Genomic DNA, 20469 nt, shown 5'->3' with positions numbered 1-20469 from the left:
TCTAACTTCTCATAGCTATGCTCAGGTACTACTGCAGGTCCCATTTTCATGTCTTTCTGATAGCTCCTGGTTTATATTTCAGGTTGTCATACTGTACTGGTTCTCACCATCTATTGTCATCAGAGCATAAAGGAGCTCAGGTATAGGAACAACAGCAGGAAAAGGATCTCTTGGCCCATATGTCTTTCTGTCTCAACTCTTCCTGCCTCTGTGCAGTAGGACTGCAGGGTTCCCTGTTGCATGCAACCTTTCTGTTGTAATTAACAGTAGTAAATGTACTTGCTTTTCTGATGCTCAAGGCGAGATGACATTTTTTCCTTTTCAGTCTAGGCTTATTACATACAGCAGTTTAGACCTGGTTCACGTAGATTTCCTGTCAAGCCGTTAAGTGTATAAATCTTTAAAATATCTCAGTCCCATAAGAATAAATAAAATTATTTTTGCCTGGCATTCTGCATAGGATTTATATGAATATTAAATTTTCAGTCTTGAAGGTGAAAAATTAGAGGACTAGAATGCTTGCAAAAAAAGGAAAAATCAAGGTACCTAGTTATCCATGGGGAAATGCAATAGCTTTAAGTAGTTCATCTTCCTCCTGTTGAAAACCGAGATATTCCAGCATTTGATGTTCAACTTGAAACGAAACAAAATGGTTCTGTCTACAAAAATCCATGAAGAAACAAGTTTAAACTAGAAAATGTAAACAGAGCTAGCAGGGATTTTCTTTACCAAAGCGGCTTAAAGGTCTTTGTTCATTTCATATTGGTTTGTTTCTCATGTTTTCCAAGTTTGTTAAGAGTTCTGCTCCTTGGGTTAGTAAGCAGTGCTGCGTGAATCTGCATTAATAGCAGACTAGCAGGAGCTAAGAGCAGCAATCCAAGACCTGACTTCCCCTGTGTTTATTCTGACTGGCCCCTAAAATCATGATCTCTTAAGAGCTGCATGCCTCTCACCTGAACAGCACAATCACTAGCTTCTATATTTGTAGGTGACAGTGTGAATAGGTTGGAGGGAAAAGCCTTTTTCTCAGATAAAACCCTTTCCTCAGATGTCTGACACCTTAATTCAAGTATATTATCACCCTTAAAAAGCCACTCAAAACAGCACCTCTCTCTTTTCCCAGAAGTAAATCATTATTAAAACTGTATTTTCATTAGGTCATGTGCCCCGTATGAAGAATGTTAAAACAAAGACTTGGCTATCATTTTGTGCCCCTGAGGCTTCGTGAGCCATCAGACATGAACCTAACTAATGCAAATATTCTTTCCTAAGTGATCCCTATAAGTACTCTTAATTTCTGTGTAACCTTATGTACTTTCTTCTGAGGTGGACCCTGGTAGGCAACCTATGCATCTCATTACTTGAAAATTCTCCTTGTGAAGGTTAAATTGTCGTTTCTTCAGATCTCACTGCTCTGTGACCCATCCCGTTCAGAACAGACTGCCACACTGGCAGATGTGAGACTATAATCTTTTTTTTCCCCTCTCACTGTTAGCTTGGTAACTGGTGCTATCTTCTAAGCTTTTATTTTAGCAAGCCACCAGTTACATGTTGGCAAAAAGTATGAGCACTTCTGGAGGCTATATGCAGAACAAAGAGGAGTGAAACTCTCTATTCCAGGAAAGGAAACTTGGATGTGTGGATATATTTATATATAATAATAATATATATTTTTATATGTGAAAGGCTGAAAAACTTTTTTTTTCCAAGGAGCTGATCAGGACCTCTATCTAGAGGTTTTCTGAAAACACCTGCATGTTAATGATTGCACTAGGATTTTATGAAGTCTTGCTGATGTGTGAGGTCTGCTTAAAGCATTCCTGTTATATTAGATCAATCACACTTAAATTTCTGGTATGTGACAGAAGGAGGGGAAGTAGGTTGGTAGAAACAGAACTGGAAGTACTGGAATCTGGATAGTATATGGTGGCTTTAGTATGTATTTCTCTGTATTGTAGGAGGAATTTATGTTCAAAAAGGAATTTTGACCTTATCCTTTCTCAACAGGAGAGTCTTTAGTCCTATTCAGGCAGTTGTTTTTCTTGAATTCTGTAAAACAAAGTATTTTGTCTAAAATGCCCTCATAAGCTAGTTCATTTCCCCAAATCTGTTAGGAAGAAAAAGGGTAAGAATGCACTACTGGAATAAAACTTTGTGTGCATCTAGTCAGCTGAATACCAAGCAGGACAAATGGGATCAATGGCTGAAGACGAGGAAAAGAACTTCTGTATTTCTAATCTTAAATAGCTACATTTTGGTATCAGTTAGTGGCAAACTGTTTTTATTTTTTTATTTTGTACAGAAATGTGATAATAGGGAGCCTACCCTTAATGAACATGTCTTCTTGTATCATAGGCATCCTTAAATGTTAATGATGTACCTCCATCCATTGTAAATGAAGAATTTCTTCAGGATCTTAGAGCCACTAATATCTCATATTCACAGGATGCAGAAGATAGGGTATTCAGAGCTCATGGTAAGAGAACTTCATTTATATAAGTGTACTTCAGATGCTTCCTGTTTCAACTTGTTAACTTACTGTTTGTATTTCAGGTCACTGCCTACATGAGATATTTGTTCTCAGGGAAGGAATGTTTAAGCGAATTCCTGATATAGTTGTATGGCCTGGTAAGCTTAACTATTTTTTTCTTCTTCCTTCTTAACTGTTTATGAATTCTTGTGCTTTCTTGTCATGGGGAAGCTATCTTTGTTCATTGACTTCACTCGTCTTCAGAGAGCCTAAAGGATTCACTTCATGAGGAAGTTGAATTCGTTATTAAATATAGTTGAAGTTTCAGATGAAGGCTGAATTTTTGACTTGAGTAACCACAGCATATTGTGAACTTGTGTGTGCAGCAAGAACAGTTGTCTAAATGACAGCCTAAATCTTGTTTCTAAAGGAGAACGTGATGATATGAAGGTAGTAAAATGTTTGTAGTAAAGAATTTGGTCTTATGACATGCAGTTCTTCAGAAGTAATTAAAAAAGTATGACACCTGTAACTCCAATCAGAACACTTTACAAAGGAGCATTGACTTGAAGAAATGGCAGTGCAATCTGAGTACGGGCTAGACCCATTTTAAATAGAATAATCACTAATGCTGTTGTAGGTAAGAACATGTAGCAGAAAATAATGCTTGATTTTATCTAGTAGAAGACAAATATTTAAACTGATAAAACTTTGTGCTCACTTGTGTGAATTTTCTATTTGCAAGTCATATTTCTCAGGTCACTGGGACCTACTTTCCATGTGCTGTTCTTCAGTAGCTAATGAAAAAGGCATCAGGTCTAAGTACCTAAGCTGTATGAATCCAACTTTTTTTTTTTTTTTCCTTTTATTATTTTCTGAAATTTCAATAGCTGCACTGTATTAGAGACCCCAAGATCAGTCTTAGCTCAGTTTTCATACTTTATTTAGGAAAACAAAATTGCATGGGAAGGATAAAAAGAGACGCTATAAGATGCTTCTGAATATTTGAGGACAGTTACTGACATGACAGCGTTGGTGACTATGAACAGTGTTCATTACCACTCCACTTTATTTTGTGCAGCTCTGAAAGCAAATGAAGTAAAATGACTATATTGGTTTAGAGCTGATCTGTATGGCCAGAGTTTGTAAGCCTATGCAGTCAGGTCTGCTTATTCTCTGCTGTTTGCAAAAATTCAAGTGCATGTAGCAGCTGATCTTTATTTGATGGTCCTTCTCCTTCCCTGTGCACATGCGTGTCTGCTTCTACCCTTGACCTGATGTACAATACATTCTGAAAAAGTAAATTTGACCAGTAGGTCTACTTCTGAAACGGAACGTCTACATTTACTGTAGAGCTTTGCTAATTTTTGGTCCATCCCTTTAGTGTCTAAATCTTTGAAATGTTTTCCTTTCTGGTGTCAGAAAAGGAGCTGCTAAGTATCTAGACTCTGATTTTTAAGCAACAGTAAGAAGCACAAATCCTCTTTTTAACTGTTTGTTATTTGTTTTTAGTTTGCCATGAAGACGTTGTTAAAATTGTGGAATTAGCATGTAAACATAATCTCTGCATAATACCATTTGGTGGTAAGTATTACTAAATCTCAGATCTGTTTAACATCACCAGTGCAAAAGTATTCTACTGCAGTTCAATTAAATCTGTGGTTTTAGTAATATATTGTATCTATAGTTCAAAAGTTAGATCTATTAGTACATTGAGTGCTGTCAATTTTCTTATCTTGCAGCATTAAAAGCTGATCTATTTAGTTTAGCACAAGTTAGTAGAAGTGTAAAAACCATGAATATTAGGGGTGCAAGAGGAGAGATCATAAGAGGTTAAAATCTACCTCTGTGCTTGCAAGTCTTTTATGTTGAAGGTATTTTTTGGATACATTTCTTGTGCTCTGTTCCCAAAAACACCTGTAAATTAGTTTGTTCATCAGAGTGCAGTGTATTGTTGAATCTCATAGGTCCGTGGAGGATAGTTGTCAGACGCGATTTTGCAAAATCGTGAACCATAATTCTAATTTCCTTTTAGACACTGATCAACTTGGAAGTTAGAGTAGATGTTTCTCTTGTAAGGAGTTTTCAGGAAACGTTCTGGGTTTTGTAGAACATAAGCAAAAGCCTGTATAATCTGGGTCTTTCTCAGTCTAAATAATTTCTGAGGAAGTTCACTTTATTAATTGTGCATGGTTTTTCCTCTAAACCTGCAGAGGTAGTGTGAGTTACCTGTTTTTGACTTGGACAGCAGGTAACATGGGATGTTGGCTCTCGCAAGCTTATTTCTGTAAGAAGTGTTTTGTTAAGAATTCTGTGTGATAAGTCTGTGCCTTTGTGCTTGTGCTGCAGGCCCATTTAGGAAGGATGTTTACTATTTGAGAATATAAACATGTCATTTCAGCTCCATTAGTTTGATATGATGCTTGTTTCTCCCTAAAACGCTTGCCAGATACACTTGGAGAGCTGTATGACTGCTACAAATCATCTTTGGTACCAGTAAATGAGTATAGGTGAGAGCAGCAACATTGACTAGCTCATGTTCACTGACCGGGATACAGGAAGATCTTCAGGTTTTGTCCAATCTGGTATATTTAACTACGGTCAACTTCTGAAGCTATTGTAGGGGTTGGTATTAAAATATCGTCTTTCCTATTATTGGAAACAAAGATGACGTGTCTTGCTGCACCTGAAGAGTACTGGTGTTTTATTAGCTGGCATCATCTCTGTACTTGCCACTGCTTGTTCTTCTCTGTAGTGTTCTAGTCTCTTTTTTCTTATGGCATTTGAAGTCTTTGAGAAGCCAAAGGCTTCTTGGACGCTGTTCTGCAACATGCAATGAAGATGCACTAGAAACCGCCAGAAAAGTTTGGTATTTGTTTTTATTCATCCATATTTATAGTTACACTCTTCCAGTTTGTTTCTTGCTTTCAGGTAAGTCTTGCATTCCTAAATTAAGTAGACCTCTTCACTTCCACCTAGAAAGTGGGCTGTAGTGCCCTTTGTAGTGCTCTCAGAAGAATACATAGAAACGGCTATCTCTTTCTTGGGTGGTTTCATTTCTTATCCCTCCCTGCTTGTAAATTCTGCTCCAGGCTTTAGAGCAGCAGATGAGATGGTCACAATTTCATGGCTTGTTATCAAGTGCTGTTAAAGCCTTCTGTTTGCTAGTGTTGCCTTGATTTTGTGAAACTCTCAATTGACCAGGATAGCTTTAGAATATTAATCATTAGCTTCAAACGGGTAATTTCAGTGATCTTATTTTATTAAGCTCGATGTTACAAATGAGGGAGAGAAGGATGGGTATGTGGGGAAAAGGTTACCTGTGAATTTTTCAATTGCAATATGCCTTGCATATTTTCAGGAGGAACAAGTGTCTCTAGTGCCCTTGAATGCCCTGAAGAAGAAAAAAGAACAATTATCTCACTGGATACATCACAAATGGTATGTCTCTCTTCTAGGGGGAAAAAAATAGTTGAAATTTCTTTCTTTGTTGAAGAACAAATATACGATGGAAGTATTAACTTGTACCATGTATGATTAAATTAGTGCTCCTTCAGTTACAGTGATATTTTGTTTAAGCTAGCCCTGTACTTTATATGACCTTACTTCTTACTTAGAGTAAGAAAAAAAAATCCTACTGTTGAACCTTCTTACGGCAGCTTTCCTTAAATCAAAATCAGAAGAAGGTGCTATTTTTCTATATCAGAATTGTCTGAATTAAGTGAAAGTCTAGGAGGAAGCTGTTTGTTCTTGAAAATTATACTGTTTTTTACAGACCTAAAAATATACTTCAACAGTGAAGGCTGATAAGATGGTGTAATATCTATAAGTCAACCTGCAGTATTAACTTTTTTAAGAAATAAAATAAAAAGGTGGGTTTTGTGTAGATAGCATCGCAAGAACATGAAGTTCTATGGCATTCCAGAAATTAAGTTTTGTAAAATTTAGTCCTAGTACTCCGCTTTCCTTTATAAAGAACCTTTGTAGTTATAAAATGACCATTTTGTGGTTATTTCATGGTTACATAGTAATGAGATGCTTCAGAAGCAGCTCTGTATCTTTTAATGTAATTCTGTACTGTTTCCTAGCACCTGCAATGCTTATTAACTCCTTTGTCCTTGAAGGTAGTACCTGGGTTTTGGCTCCCTTTTCTCTGTTTATTCCATGAAGTTAAGTTAGTAGCTTCTGAGTGTTTCTGGCTACAAAGTGACTTTTCTTCTACAAGGCAGTTGTGCATTGAAGGAAACTCTTCATGCGCCTATGGGGTGAAATCCGGAGTACAATATTGGTTCAGGCCTTTGTTTGAACTTACTGACTCATCGCCCACAGCTTTGACTAATGTCTGGTTTGGGGGTGGGAAAGGAATGTACTAAACTCCTGCTATCGTCCTTTTGTGTTGGCTAGACATGTAATTATATATATCAGGTCAGGAAACAGACCGCTTTTTTGAATGCTTCTTGAATAATGCTGCCAAGCAATTTTTGTGGTCATTGATGTGGAGTGAAAATAAAGAAACTAGGGTGGAAAGCACTCCCAGGGCAATTAAGTTGATCAGACAAATTTTACTGTTTTAATACGCAGTTAATGGTTATCTTTGTCTTACATGTAGGGTCTGTGTTGCATAAAATCTCGTTTATATAGCATCTCAGATCAGTTAAGTAGTCCATGTTGAAACTGAAAGTGTTTTCTGAGTAAAAACAGCTGGCTATTGAGGGGAAATAATTGTTTTAAAGTTAATTGTTCATAGTTTAAGCTGGACTACAAAATTTGCCACTTCAGAAAGCAAGGCAAACTGAAGCTAGAGCTGTTCTCCTTCTATGTAATATAATAATGCAAAATTATACAAGTGCCATAGAAGTGATTTGGAGCACTTGCAGGAGCTCCCTGTATCTCTTCATTGTCATGAAATTTGTTGATTTCAATAATAAACTTCTCATCTGACGTCAATTTGGGCATACATATAAAAACAAAATCTGTCTTTGAGTAAAAGGTGAATCAGCAGTCTTCTGCTGCAGTAGACAGTTCTAATGCAACACGCAGCACGTAGTTCAAAGCATAAATACTATAAGCGTTAAGAAATAGTGAGTTTTTAACTGTACTAAATGGAAACTGCATAAATGACTGTAGAAGAACTGTATCCAGAAATCTGAAGAAGGTTGGACAGTGTTGTTTTGGCTAATGAAGCTTGATGTATTTTTTTGTCAACAAGTCAAGGCTTAAGTTCTGTATAATAATTAAGGCTTCTGAAAGATACTGAAGTTGAATAACCAAACTGCCAGCAGTTTTCCTACCAAGTCACTGTGTGAATGTGTAATATCTACACTTAGTATATGGTAGTATATATAAATGTAAACGTGTGGCTCTTGTGGTCCTTCAGATAGTAATTGTTGTTGAAAATGAGTGATATTAGCTTTATTCAGGAAGACAGACATAGTACATAGTACACATACTATTATTTTCATTTCTATGTTGTCATGTTAATATATTCTTACTTTTGATTGGCTTTCCAACAGAATCGGATTCTCTGGATAGATGAGAAAAACTTAACAGCGTGTGTGGAAGCTGGCATTGTTGGACAAGATTTGGAAAAACAGGTATTTTTTAACTTGTCAAGCATTTAGTATTTCTCCATAACATTCTTTGTTGTTCCTCATATCTTGTCTAAATTGCTGCATTACATACATGGTTATGAACATTATGTGCATAGTTAAGAACCACATCGGATGCTGTTTGATACACATTTTTAAATAACAATTTTTCTTTTAGATATAGCTGTAAAATACATGTACGCTAAGTTGTTACATCCTATGAATTGTCACTATGCTTTCTACTTCAGACCTTGGATACACTCTAGTGGTTGCCAGGTGTGACACGTGCTTGTTTTGTGTAGTACAATTTGAGTACTGTGATTAATGCCAGTGCAGACTTCCACTGAAATACAGACAGAATGCACATATTCATTTGGACAGTGCAGCAAAGGGAACTGCTTGAAAGACTGTTTTGCAGCTTGCTAGTGTTAACTAGAGTACAGAGGGATTTTCACATGAGGGCAGCATAAGCAAGATAGAGATGAGTAGGGTAAAAAAAAAAAAAAAAAAGAAAAAACACAAAACAACAAAAAACAAACAAACAAAAAAACCTCAAAGGTCAATACTATGAACATGTGGTAAGTACAGGTATATGAAACAGGCAAGGCTTGGAGGGAAGAAATTGAGTTCTGGTGGCAGGTAGGTGGAATGTGTAATTCTCATGAGTCCCTGCTGGAGTAACAGTAAATGCAAGAGTAAAATGAATTTTACTTTAAGGTTGGACTGTATTAGCAGCAGGAGTAAAGCATCTTAGTTCTGTTCCTCCTTGTCTTCTAGGAGATAGTACTGACATGAAATTTTGGTGAGCATACAAGGAAAAAAAAATCCAACTTCAGTTTTCATAACTGAATTTACCGGCATTATCTAGAAACTGTGCTGTGAAAATCATACAGGTTAAAAGCCACCACACTTTTTTTTTGGGTGCTGATCTTCCTTAGTAGGCTTCCTCACTAACAGTTATTTTGAACCTTACAACACTAACTAAAATCAGGAGCTGAATTCTAAACAAATAACAGACACTGATGAAAAATTAGGCTGTTTTTGAATGGGGCATTCAAAATAAATGATCACTACACTAGCTAAAATTACATGTGATAGTCATGTGATTAAGACGCCATTTTATGTGAGATGAGAAGATAGATTCATAATTCCAGATATTGTAGTGGACTCTATCGAGGAGCCTTGAATTGCTTGCTTTTCTCAGAATAATAGGATGTGGATTAATAGCCAACAGGAAAGAATCAAAGGTGACAAAAGGATAATAAAGATAGAACAATATATATTATTTTTATTTATTTTGGTAAGGAGTATTATGAATCCTATTGTGATTCGATAGGAAAGGCTAGTATATACAAATTGTGGATAAGCAGGCCATGCTGGCTATCTCTTTCATCTGAAAAGTATATAACACAATCTCTGCTCTATTCTGTCTGTAGCACGTCCTATTTTATACAACACTATTCACAGTGTTTGGATCTACTGCTTTGTGCATGCCCAGTCAGTTACAAGTATTCAAAAACATGGTCTCTTGCTGTGCTTATGTTTGTACAACTTGTAGAAATCTGTAAGCTGTGAGTGAAGCAAATTTCTTGTCCTCTGCGGGTATGACAAGGCTTCAGCACTTCCCTAACGTCATCAGGAAGCACTTAAAGTCACAAGCTCTTCCAGTAAGAGAAAGGACCACAAGCTAGATGAGTCACGTAGCCATTACATAGACATAAACAGTCACTAAAGTTAGAATCACGTTGTGCTACAGAACATAGTTAATAACCCACATTATGTGGTATCTAGTTGGATGTGGGTATTTCAGTTGCCCACTGCAAATTGATCATCTCAAACACTAACACAGTTATCACTTAACGTGAAAGTGCTGGGTCTTTAATTCTTTCTGTCCAACAGCTTTGGTATTGCAATTCGAAGGGCATCCAATCAACCTCAGGTGCTGTGCAGATGGCAAAGCCAAGCTAATACAGAAAAATGAGAAACAAGTGACTACTTAATGTACAGGAATGCATGATCTGCCTCACAAATAGTTGACAGCATTGCATACAGGAAGCCCAACCAGATGGCTGTATATTAAAACACATCACTCCTTGAGAGAATTAAGTACAGGCAATTTGCTCACATTTTCTGCAGACCTGCTGCATATCACATTAGAATGGAAAGAACAAGAGATTAAGTGCCTTATTTATTGGCAGCATTTGTGCAAAGTTGGCAGTTACTTAGTTATAATTTTTTTCTGTATGTATCTGAATTCTCACCTTCTTACAAACAATAGAGGTCTTAGTTTTAAAATATGGGGGAGGAGTATTATAGGTTGATATATAGCACAACATATACACAGGAGAAGCAGAATCAATTTGTCTTTGATATATAAATGAAATGCAAAATTTGTGCCAGAATAATTGTGTGTGTTATCAGGATATTTGCTTTTTTAAATAAAATAAACCTAAAATATTCAATATTAAGCTAATGCAAGCTCTGTAGAACGTATTTTTACTTTCTTTAGCTTGGTGAAAGTGGCTTCTGTACAGGCCATGAACCAGACTCCATGGAGTTCAGTTCACTAGGAGGATGGGTAGCAACACGAGCATCAGGCATGAAAAAAAACATCTATGGAAACATTGAAGATCTGGTAAATATTTTTAATACTTGTTCTAATTAATTATTCTTTTGATTGGTGGTTTAATTTATGTAATGACATGAAGTGAGAGGGAGAAGGAAGAATAAACTGCAAGTCTGTTAACAAGTGATACAGTTTTCATTTTGGTACTCACTGACTAACTTCAGGAATTGTGTTGTCTTATCCTGTCCTTGCGGCCTTCTTCCACTTTTTTGATGCTTTCTATTAATCCAGTGTAATAATTCTGTTAAATTTGTAGGGTTGTTTCAAAAGGTGCACGCTCTCTCCTACCTGTTGTGCTTTCTTGAAGTTGTCTGGTGGAATCACTACATGTTGACAGCAAGCTAGTTTGATCTGCCTTCCCACTTCCATAGGCTTGTAGATTGTTTTTCTTCAAACCAGCACACTGATCTAATTGATCCTGTGTGCACACAACAGTGAATTGTAATCCCACTGCACGGTATATGGGGGCAATGAGGAAGGAAGCAAGGGACTGGGAATGGCATTATTCTACTCTTAAATCTATTTTAAGCATTAAAATGGTTCATCTTCATATTAACCCAGGTAAATTGTTTCCTAAAGCATTTTGAATTAAAAACATACTTTTTAGTGAGTATACCGAAGTCAAATCCTGCCTCCTTGCTTTGAACTTCTAGCTCTTCTCATAATAGCCCTTTCTTAGCTATTTCTCCCTTCCCTTTCCTGCAGCACACTTTCTTGAGTTGTATCTTTATCACCTCAGGCTTTTTCATCATCTTGTAGTTCACAAACACATCTGTTCTGTGCACAGAACAAACACTTGACTATCAGCGAATGAGCTTGGCAGCAAATAAGTAGTTTTTATTCAGTAGGTCTTGTTGAACTAAAACTGCTAGCACTTGTTAAGTATCATCTGTACCCTACTGCCTGAAGTGTTGCTGTCTGGTGTTGTTTTTCTTGGACTGGGAGATGTGAAGCAGAAGGCTTTTCTATCACAAGAGCATAACTTCAGACTAAAATGTAGCTTCTGAAATTTTCATTAGGAGGAAATAGGTTTGAAAGTTGATTCAGAAACGTTCAGGAATTTCCTGATGTCACAGTGAGAAGTTTTAGGGAGGTGTTTACTTTCTGAGAAAATCTTACATCTAGAAATAGTGTGTTATATAAGCTGCCTAAAATCCACTTGTTACAGAATCACCAGTTCATAAAATGCATATAACAAAATTCTTGAACAGAACAGGATGAAAATTACTTAGGTACATGTGCCTGAAATTTTTAGTGCCACTGTTTGAAATGCAGTAATTTTACTGTAGTTGAAAGCTTCACCTGCACCAAAGAAGGATTTTTTTGGAAAGAAATTAGTACAGAATAAAAACAAAATCTTAAATATGTATGAGTCTTACTGAAGACTTAATATTGACAGAGTATTTCACTGTTTTATTTCTTCCTAGTAGAAGTATTTCTGTATCAGCTGATGACTAAATTAAATTAGCTTTATCAAGCAACAGTTCTAAAGCAAAACTTAAGCAAGAAATAACATTTCTTCTGCTGCAAGCCATCTCTTTTTTCCTCTCTGAAGTATTGTGCGTGTTCTGAATTTAAACGCTAGTATTCATGGTGAGCACTGTCTACACTGAGAAACAAAACAGCCTTAACTGGTACTGTCTGCTTGTGGCCAACAATTGATTGGATTTGGCATAGAACTTGGAGCAATCTGTTGTGTGGGCAAACCATGCTGCATTAGAGATAATTGTAACAGTCCTGAGGTTATTCCGAAAGTTCTTTTGGGGCTGCCTACAGAAAGTATGAAGTCTGCAGAACTGAACTGTATAAAATGCATGTCATGCTTGATAGAAAATAAATATTATACAGAAAAATCTGTACTTAATGCTGGTATGTATAGTTATTGTATATTGTTTAAACAGGTGATTCATATAAAAATGGTAACTCCCAGAGGAATAGTTGAAAAAAACTGTCAAGTACCTCGCATGTCAACAGGACCTGATATCCATCACTTCATTATGGGATCTGAAGGTATAAACTCAGTAACTTCACATAAGGGGTGACCTTATCGCTCTCAGGGGTGACCTTATCGCTCTTTTTAGGTACCTCAAGGGAGGCTGTAGCGAGGTGGGGGTTGGCCTGTTCTCCCACGTGCCTGGTGACAGGACGAGGGGGAATGGGCTTAAGTTGAGCCAGGGGAGTTTTAGGTTAGATGTTAGGAAGAACTTCTTCACTGAAAGGGTTGTGAGGCACTGGAACAGGCTGCCCAGGGAAGTGATGGAGTCACCATCCCTGGAAGTCTTCAAAAGACGTTTAGATGTAGAGCTTAGGGATATGGTTTAGTGGAGGGCTGTTGGCGTTGGGTCAGAGGTTGGACTCGATGACCTTGAGGTCTCTTCCAGCCTGGAGAATTCTGTGATAAGTGCATCTGAATTCATTTTCTGTAATGGCTTGATGGTTTGAATATATGTAATGCTGTCGCTTCTGGTGTGTCTATGGGTGGCATTCTGCAGGCGTGAATTTTTGTGTTAGGATGATACATTGAGACTTTTTTAGGACTGAAGTTACGCAACTCTGAAAAGTGCTTAAAACAGATCTGTGGAGTTACTGTACACATCTACTGTACACATCATGAGTTAGAGGGGTTTTGTAAGAATTCACCATGTAAATTGTCAGGAATAAATTGCTTACGACTGCAGTACTGAATTTTTGAATTTTGGATTTTTCAATACTTTTTGAATATTTTTTGAATACTGAAATTTTGAATTTTTCTGACTTACGGTACTTTATAACGCTATGGTAAACACTGGTTGAGTTGTGTGATTTGCAAGAATTCTATCCTGCAGGACTTTACTACTGAGTTTTCCTTTTTTTCTGAAGGAACGTTGGGAGTGGTCACTGAAGTTACAATAAAGATTCGCCCACTCCCTGAATACCAGAAGTATGGCTCTGTGGTCTTCCCCAACTTTGAACGAGGGGTGGCCTGCTTGAGGGAAGTGGCAAAGCAGGTAAGGAGAAGCTTTATGCTGAATTCATGCAAGAATGCTGGTTCTAACCTAGTCCAGGATCTAGGGCTAGGAGTATGCTGATGCTCTAGTCTTAATTATCAATTACTGGAAAGGAGTTAAGAGGATATGAACCTCATAAGTATATATGGCCAATGAGGCTTTTGGAAATGATGCGATGGATGATTGATCATGACCATCATTTGCTTGGCATTCTTAGCCAAATTGTGGATATGCCTTCTGATGGCTTCTTTTAAAAAAAGTGGGAGTTGTTAGCATATCTCAGCACAGAGATTTTGGCTCTCTATCTCCCTCAAAGGAGAGTTTTATCCTGAGAGTCATTTAAGGCTATGTAGAAAGTGACCAGTATTTAGAGGAATTCAGTTGCAGCATACAAGTAAAGGACAGTTGAATTCATGGTTCTAAAGTGAAAAGGAACAAAAGTCATGCAGTGGAAGGATGTGACCTGTGTTTGCAGGGGGTAGAAAGCACTACCTGAAGCACAGAAATGTATTTGGGTGAGCTGGATGTTTTAAGGTGGAATTGTACTTATGTCTTAGTATTTAGGTAGAGCCTTCTGAGTAGCATGATCAGACAACAGGGAAGTGGATTTCAAGTAACAGAACTTGGACACGGGTATACAAATTGTAATGTTTTTCCTGATGGCTCTGCTTCCAAGCAAATCTTACACTGGCTAGCTTCTTTCTTTATCATCCTAGGCTAACTTTCCTTGGCACTGTGCAAAACATACCAAATCACTTCTGTGAAAGGAGGACTGTATATCCTGAATTGGGGAAGTAATTTCAGAAATGTTTTAATTAATGCCAAACTAAATACAGCTTTACATTTTTCCAGTGATGGGTCTAAATTAATGACTTAATGTTCCAAGCCAGATGTTCAAACCGGTATGTGAATGACATGTATATGCTAGTCAGCAGCACTTGCCAGTTCTTCTGTCACATGCTTCTACTGCTAGTGCTTGTTCTTCCTATTAAAGGTATCTAAGCAGACTGTTTGGGAATGCTTAATTGAATGGCTGATCAACATTTTAAGTCAATTAGGGAACTAGTGTCTATTCCCTAACTATGGGTTTAGAAGAGGAAAAAAAAACACAATATTAGCCGCTTACATTGTTCCATTTCTAAGCTTCTGTTGCTACTTCTGTTTCACTGCTTTCTAAAGCCTGAACTACTTATTCTTTTCTTTTGGTGCTGCTCACATCAATCTTTTTAGCAATTACAAAGATCTCTAACAGAAAAGCTATTTTTTGTATTTATTACTCTATTTTTATGTAAGAAAAAGCTACCTGCAGGTTGTATACTGGGTTGCTGTCATTAGAACCACTCATTCAGCCTTTTTCTGTCAACCTGCCTGGTGAGATATTATTTTATTTTTTCCTTCTGCCCTTTTTCCTGTTGTGTGACAAAATGTACATCGTCAATGTAATAGAGGGTGAACATGCATCAGATTAAGTGATAGAGGAATACTTCTATATCTTTGTGATTAGGTTGAGGCTAGCCTAAAATCCATGCTTTGTCGTATTCCTCTAGCTATATATTTCACTACATGACTGGACACAGCCATCATAGATGGCATGTTATAAGCATGTGTATGACCTAGAAGCTTGCTTAGCAGAAGACAGCTATTCTTACTGTTTTTCAGACTTCTGTGTAGTGCATAGACTAGATTGGACCCAGGCATGGATTTTAATTGTGATCTGATGACAGAATGTTAGTGTACCAGGTCTGGGTGGTTATTTTCATTGTAGCAGCCCATATGATGCTCTGTTTGGATTTGTGACCAAAACAGTGATACACGCTAAGGTTTTATCTGTTGCTGAACAGTGTTTATGCAGTGACGAGGCTTTCTACATTTACTACTCTGTTCCCCTAGTAGTTAGGGGGTGGGCAAAAAGTTTGTAGGTAATGCAACTGGTATGGTTGGACCAAATCAACCAAAGAAAGATTCCATACCAAATGATGTCAAGCTCAGCAATAAAGCTGAGGGAATTTTCTCAGGAGTTACCATTGCTTGGGAACTAGCTGGGCATTGGTTGGTTGGTGGTGAGTAATTGCTTTTGCATTACTTGTTTTCATTTTTATTTTTTTCCCTTTTACCTGTTCATCTGCCTTTATCTCAACCTGTAAGTTTTCTCACTTCTGCCTTTCTGGTTCTCTTCCTCCACCCCACTGGAGGAAAGTGAGTGAGCAGCTGTGTGGTACTTAACTGCATACTGGGGCTAAGGCACAACAGTTAGTCTCTTTTCAATGGATTTTTAAGCTCAATACTCTTATCAAATATGGTATCTTTAGTGCATTATGGCAATATGGCTACTTTATAGAAAAACATTCAGTACTTGAAGGTTAAAGATCATGGGACTGTGCCTGTGTTGCCTTGAGTGTAAACTGAAAATTCTCTATGCGATATGTTTAGACATGCCTAATAGATGTTGCTTCTCAAATGAAAACAAGTTTATCATCACCAATTTTCAATGATGATAATGGCCATAGGTCTCTGATGTTAAGTTTGCTTCTTCTATGCTCTTTTTAAATGAAAATGTCACTGTCATGATTTTTGGCATACCTGTTCATAAATCTTTTATTCTTCCTTCCTCCAACGCCCCTAACTCTGCCTCCAAGAGATGTGCTCCTGCATCAATTCGCCTTGTTGACAATGCACAGTTCCAGTTTGGTAAGTAGGTAGATTTTCTCAGATGGATACCTGTTCCCAAGAGCTTTGATTATCTTAGTATTTGAAGTTTGTATCATCTGGGAATTCTTTTGCTCAAAACCAGACAACAAAGGCAACGATCCCTACGTTCAAATTCCAGGTAGTACTGTAATACGTACTTTCAGAAACAGAAATCTGTCTTTGCCTCTGGAAAAACGCTGTCAACTACAATAGTCAGTAAAGAGCTTTGCTCTGCATATAGATGTGTAAGATTTTTTGCAACCTTTCCATTTAACAGCATGTAGTCTTCTGGGAATTTTGAAAAACTGGAGGCACTGCCTCTCTTTTGCTATTGAAGGCGTGGAAATGATAGTTTTGTAAATATAGTCCTTGAAACATTTGGTTGTGAAGAATATTAACAAGTAGTCAGGTATCAGAGTGCAGGGGAGATTCGGAATGCAGGCATCTTACTTTGAAGGTAAATTGGTTGATGTAAATTTCCTAAGAGCATCACAGTCTGTGTACAGATTCCTGAGAAGTAGCAGTTTATTTTGAAAATATTCTAATGTGGTAGTGATTGTTTTGGGTGGGGGTGAGGCAATGACACGTCAAAAATGAGCTGTCTGGCTTTTGTTTTTAAAAAAGTTCAGACGTGGTAAATACCATAACTGTATGCAAACAGAATTAAGCTGTTGGCTTTTTTATTTTTTAAATATAGAAAGTATAGAAAGTCAGTAAAGCTACTGGAGTATTACTAAACCTAGACATTACATAAATAGGACAACGTCAGACATGAAAATCAATCATTTTTGAACCCTTCTTATGGAAAGCTGTCATTTTAACGGTAGAAACTTTGGCAAGAGATGTGTTCTGGCTCAGGGCACTCTTCAAGAGAACCTAAAGTTGCACAACACACAACTAGTACTTCATAGGACTCGAAGCACTTGCTAAGACCATGCGATTTTGATTATTCACAGAAGATGAAAAAATGAATTGTGATTGACCTTGAAAACCTATATGTTAATACTACAAGAACAAGTCAGAATCTGATACCTGGTTTGAAGAAAAGCCTCAGTAATGAATCTTGACTTTAAATGGCATTAATCTGGAGATGAGAAAGCTGAGCTTTGTTTTTTGAACTAAGTTAGTATCTCTAACACCTGAGAGCCCAGCAAGCATTGCATCTTGCTTTGGTCATCACTGTGTTGTACTCTCTCACAAACGTGTACAACAGAAGGCAGATGCAGTTCTTTATTTTTATTTGGGAGAAAACTTGACCAATTATAAGCTTTAAATCCAACCCTAGATAAGTAGATCTTTTCTTTGGCTTTGATCTGATGTTGCAGCTTATACAATCATCTGCAAAAGGTGAAAAAGAGGAGTTTTTCTTGTGGTTTTCTTAAGTAGGCTTAACTCCACTAGTTTTTACAGATTGTGGTTTAATAAATTAATGTCCTTGTGTTATCTGCTGCTTTTGTATCCTCACTTAAGTGTACTTGGAGGCCTATTCCTTGGCGTTTTCTCATATCTGCAAGGAGAGTACCTCTTTACAGAAGAGGGAAGGAGGCAAATGAATTACTGAAGTTCATGCTTTATTCAGGAGGAAATACTTCGTGAAGTATTTTAGAAGGAAGTATCGTGTAAATGGTGCATAACTTTTTTTATGAATTGGGCTCACAGCGTGTAGGCCAGATGCAAGACTGTAAAAATGAAGCAGTAATGGGAGTTCAGAAGTTGCTTGTGACTGAAAACAATGGAACAAACAGTAAAAGGCTTTCATCTCAATTAAATCCAGTCCTGAGGCAGAGATGTTAATTTAACAGACTCCAAGACACCATTTATATATCCTGGTAATTTTAGTTCTCCGTATGTGATTAAGGAAGCAATTACTAGCTTTATGTAGAAAATTTTGTGCAAGTGACATAACCATTAAGGAAAAAACTGCTTAACTCTTTAACTTGCACCATTTTTTGGCTATTGGTTTCAGTGGTTTTGGCATAACTTTAAAAAGGTCAGTGGTTTTGCTTAGTTTTATAGTATAAAACTAATGAAGTGTTCTTTCAAAATTTTCCATGTGCAATATACTTGTGAAGATCTAAACTACGACAGCCTTAATTAAAGTGTCAAATGGAATATTTGTGCGCAGTTGTATGTATGCCTCTCAAAAATTAATAAAAAAACCTTTTCCCAAATCTTCTAAAGAGAAAGGTCCCTTTGATTGTGATAGTGCTCCAAATAATTCTTGCAATTTTATGTGTCAAGCTATTTTTTTTGGTTCCTTGAAGTTAGGATTTTAAGAGCACTGATAATCTTAACACATTTTTTTCTACTTCTTGCCAAAGGTCATGCTCTTAAACCACAAGTTGCTTCCATTTTTACATCATTTTTGGATGGACTGAAAAAATTCTACATCACAAAGGTAACTGTTTTAGGGTTTAATACTGCTTGGAACTTTGCATGCTATCCTTAGAATTCAAGACTGTGGGTATTTCGTCTCATGCAGCTCTGAGTTTGTCTAACAGATTGTAGGATTAGTTAGAGAATCTCAGGGTGGTTTAATCCAAAATAATATTCTGTTTGAGGAGTTACTCCATGAGAGATTCTCACAGATGTTTTCACCTTTCACATGTGTAGATGAGGTTAGTGTGTCTTGCCTTAACAGTAAGGCAGTGACAGAGCGAGACTGGAACCAATTTAGCCAGCTTACAGTCCACTGCAATTCCAGTCCTTCCAGCTCTGCAAGTAGAAAAGAACATTTCAAGAAATGAGAGAAATGCTATGTAATACTGACAGAGGCTCCAAGCTGGTGACACATCTGGAGCTAGGGCTCAGTCTCCTGATGTGTGTAAGCAACTTGCACTTCAGAGATTCTCCCAGTTGGGTACAGTATTATATAGTACTATATAGCACAGTGATACTCCCAGCTGGGAGTAGAGAAAGCATTTTTAATGACTGTGAGATTGATATGGCAGGTGTACTGGGACCAAGGTACTCAAATTTTCACGTATTCACTTCATCTATGAATTGCTCCTCCTAATTCACGTTGTGACTCATGGATAGTGGCAACCTCTGAGATCTCTTGCCATATGAAGATTCTGTCATGTGTCTTGGTTTCTTGCTTGAATATACCATTGATTACGTTGGCTCTAGTACTTTAAGTTAAGCTTAAAGAAAAGTAAACATCAGAATACAGAACGCATTAGACTAACACTATTCTTTTTATTGAATGGAAGAGTTGTTTAACAGATACCACTTACAAGAATAGGGACAGAGTCTTTCCGGTTTATTCCTTCATATTGCTGGCGACTCCTCACTGATAAACAAATGCTTTAGGTATTGTTTGTGTTTACCAGATCATGCTGTAGCTAGTTCCTCTGGTGCCTCTTCAAGAGAACTGTAAGGTGCTTCCTGAGCATTACAGTTGAGACAGTAGAACAGAAGGAAGGATTCACTCTAGATGAAATACAAATAGTTCTAGAATGAGAAAGGACAGTGAATGGCATTTTAATAGACTTCTGTTCCTGGGATTTGAGTTTATCACTGTAGTAGCAGTATTTCTTTCTAATTATGTTAGCTATGCTGGCTTTGTAGGACTAATGAATGAGACAGATTCTTTGCCTAGGAAGATGTGTAGTTTCATATTTGTGTTCATGGTGTTTTCCTGGGGTGGTAGGATCATTTTTAGAAATTCTAACTTGGATGCTTTTAACTAGTGTCACCTCCAGATTTGGCTCTTGCTTTTTCAACTTTTTACTGAAAGAAAGCCAAACAGGCATTCTGACTACATTACTGTTACAACTTTTGTTTTCTAATTTTCACTGGGCTATGCTCCCTGCCATGAGTTTAAAAGTTATTTTCACTCAGTAGGACTTGCCCAAGCTTAGAGATTTTCTGTGGTACACCACTAATACAACTGTTTTGAGAGCAGTGACGTTGTTGTCATGGTCATCCGCATGCTTTAATAAAGGAATAGTTGATAGAATATAAATGTCTCCTTACTGCTCAAATCATTTATGAGCTGTTCTTTCTTCAGGAGTAGATAGACAGCTGTTGTCTATCTTGCCTTTTTTTTTTTTTTGACAGGAGGAAAAAAATGTGACAGATTACTTCAGTGGGCTTGTAAATATTTGT

At 37.2% G+C, this 20469-nt stretch overlaps 1 protein-coding gene across 2 annotated transcripts in view; it reads left to right on the top strand.

The window, feature by feature from the left end:
- Window positions 1-20469, top strand: part of AGPS (alkylglycerone phosphate synthase) — a 51849-nt gene that overhangs the window by 15835 nt on the left and 15545 nt on the right. For both annotated transcript variants that reach the window (XM_084524588.1, XM_084524589.1), the window contains exons 4-13: window positions 2356-2476; window positions 2554-2628; window positions 3983-4054; window positions 5832-5911; window positions 7984-8064; window positions 10568-10693; window positions 12586-12694; window positions 13544-13671; window positions 16308-16359; window positions 18681-18757. In XM_084524588.1, the coding sequence (XP_084380714.1) occupies window positions 2356-2476; window positions 2554-2628; window positions 3983-4054; window positions 5832-5911; window positions 7984-8064; window positions 10568-10693; window positions 12586-12694; window positions 13544-13671; window positions 16308-16359; window positions 18681-18757 (921 nt within the window). The remainder of the gene's footprint in view (window positions 1-2355; window positions 2477-2553; window positions 2629-3982; window positions 4055-5831; window positions 5912-7983; window positions 8065-10567; window positions 10694-12585; window positions 12695-13543; window positions 13672-16307; window positions 16360-18680; window positions 18758-20469) is intronic.

Source organism: Aythya ferina (genome assembly GCF_964211825.1).
Source record: "Aythya ferina genome assembly, chromosome: 6".
NCBI classification, from domain to species: domain Eukaryota; kingdom Metazoa; phylum Chordata; class Aves; order Anseriformes; family Anatidae; genus Aythya; species Aythya ferina.
Note: the sequence above shows the minus strand (reverse complement) of the source record. Positions and strands in the feature narration are given on the sequence as shown.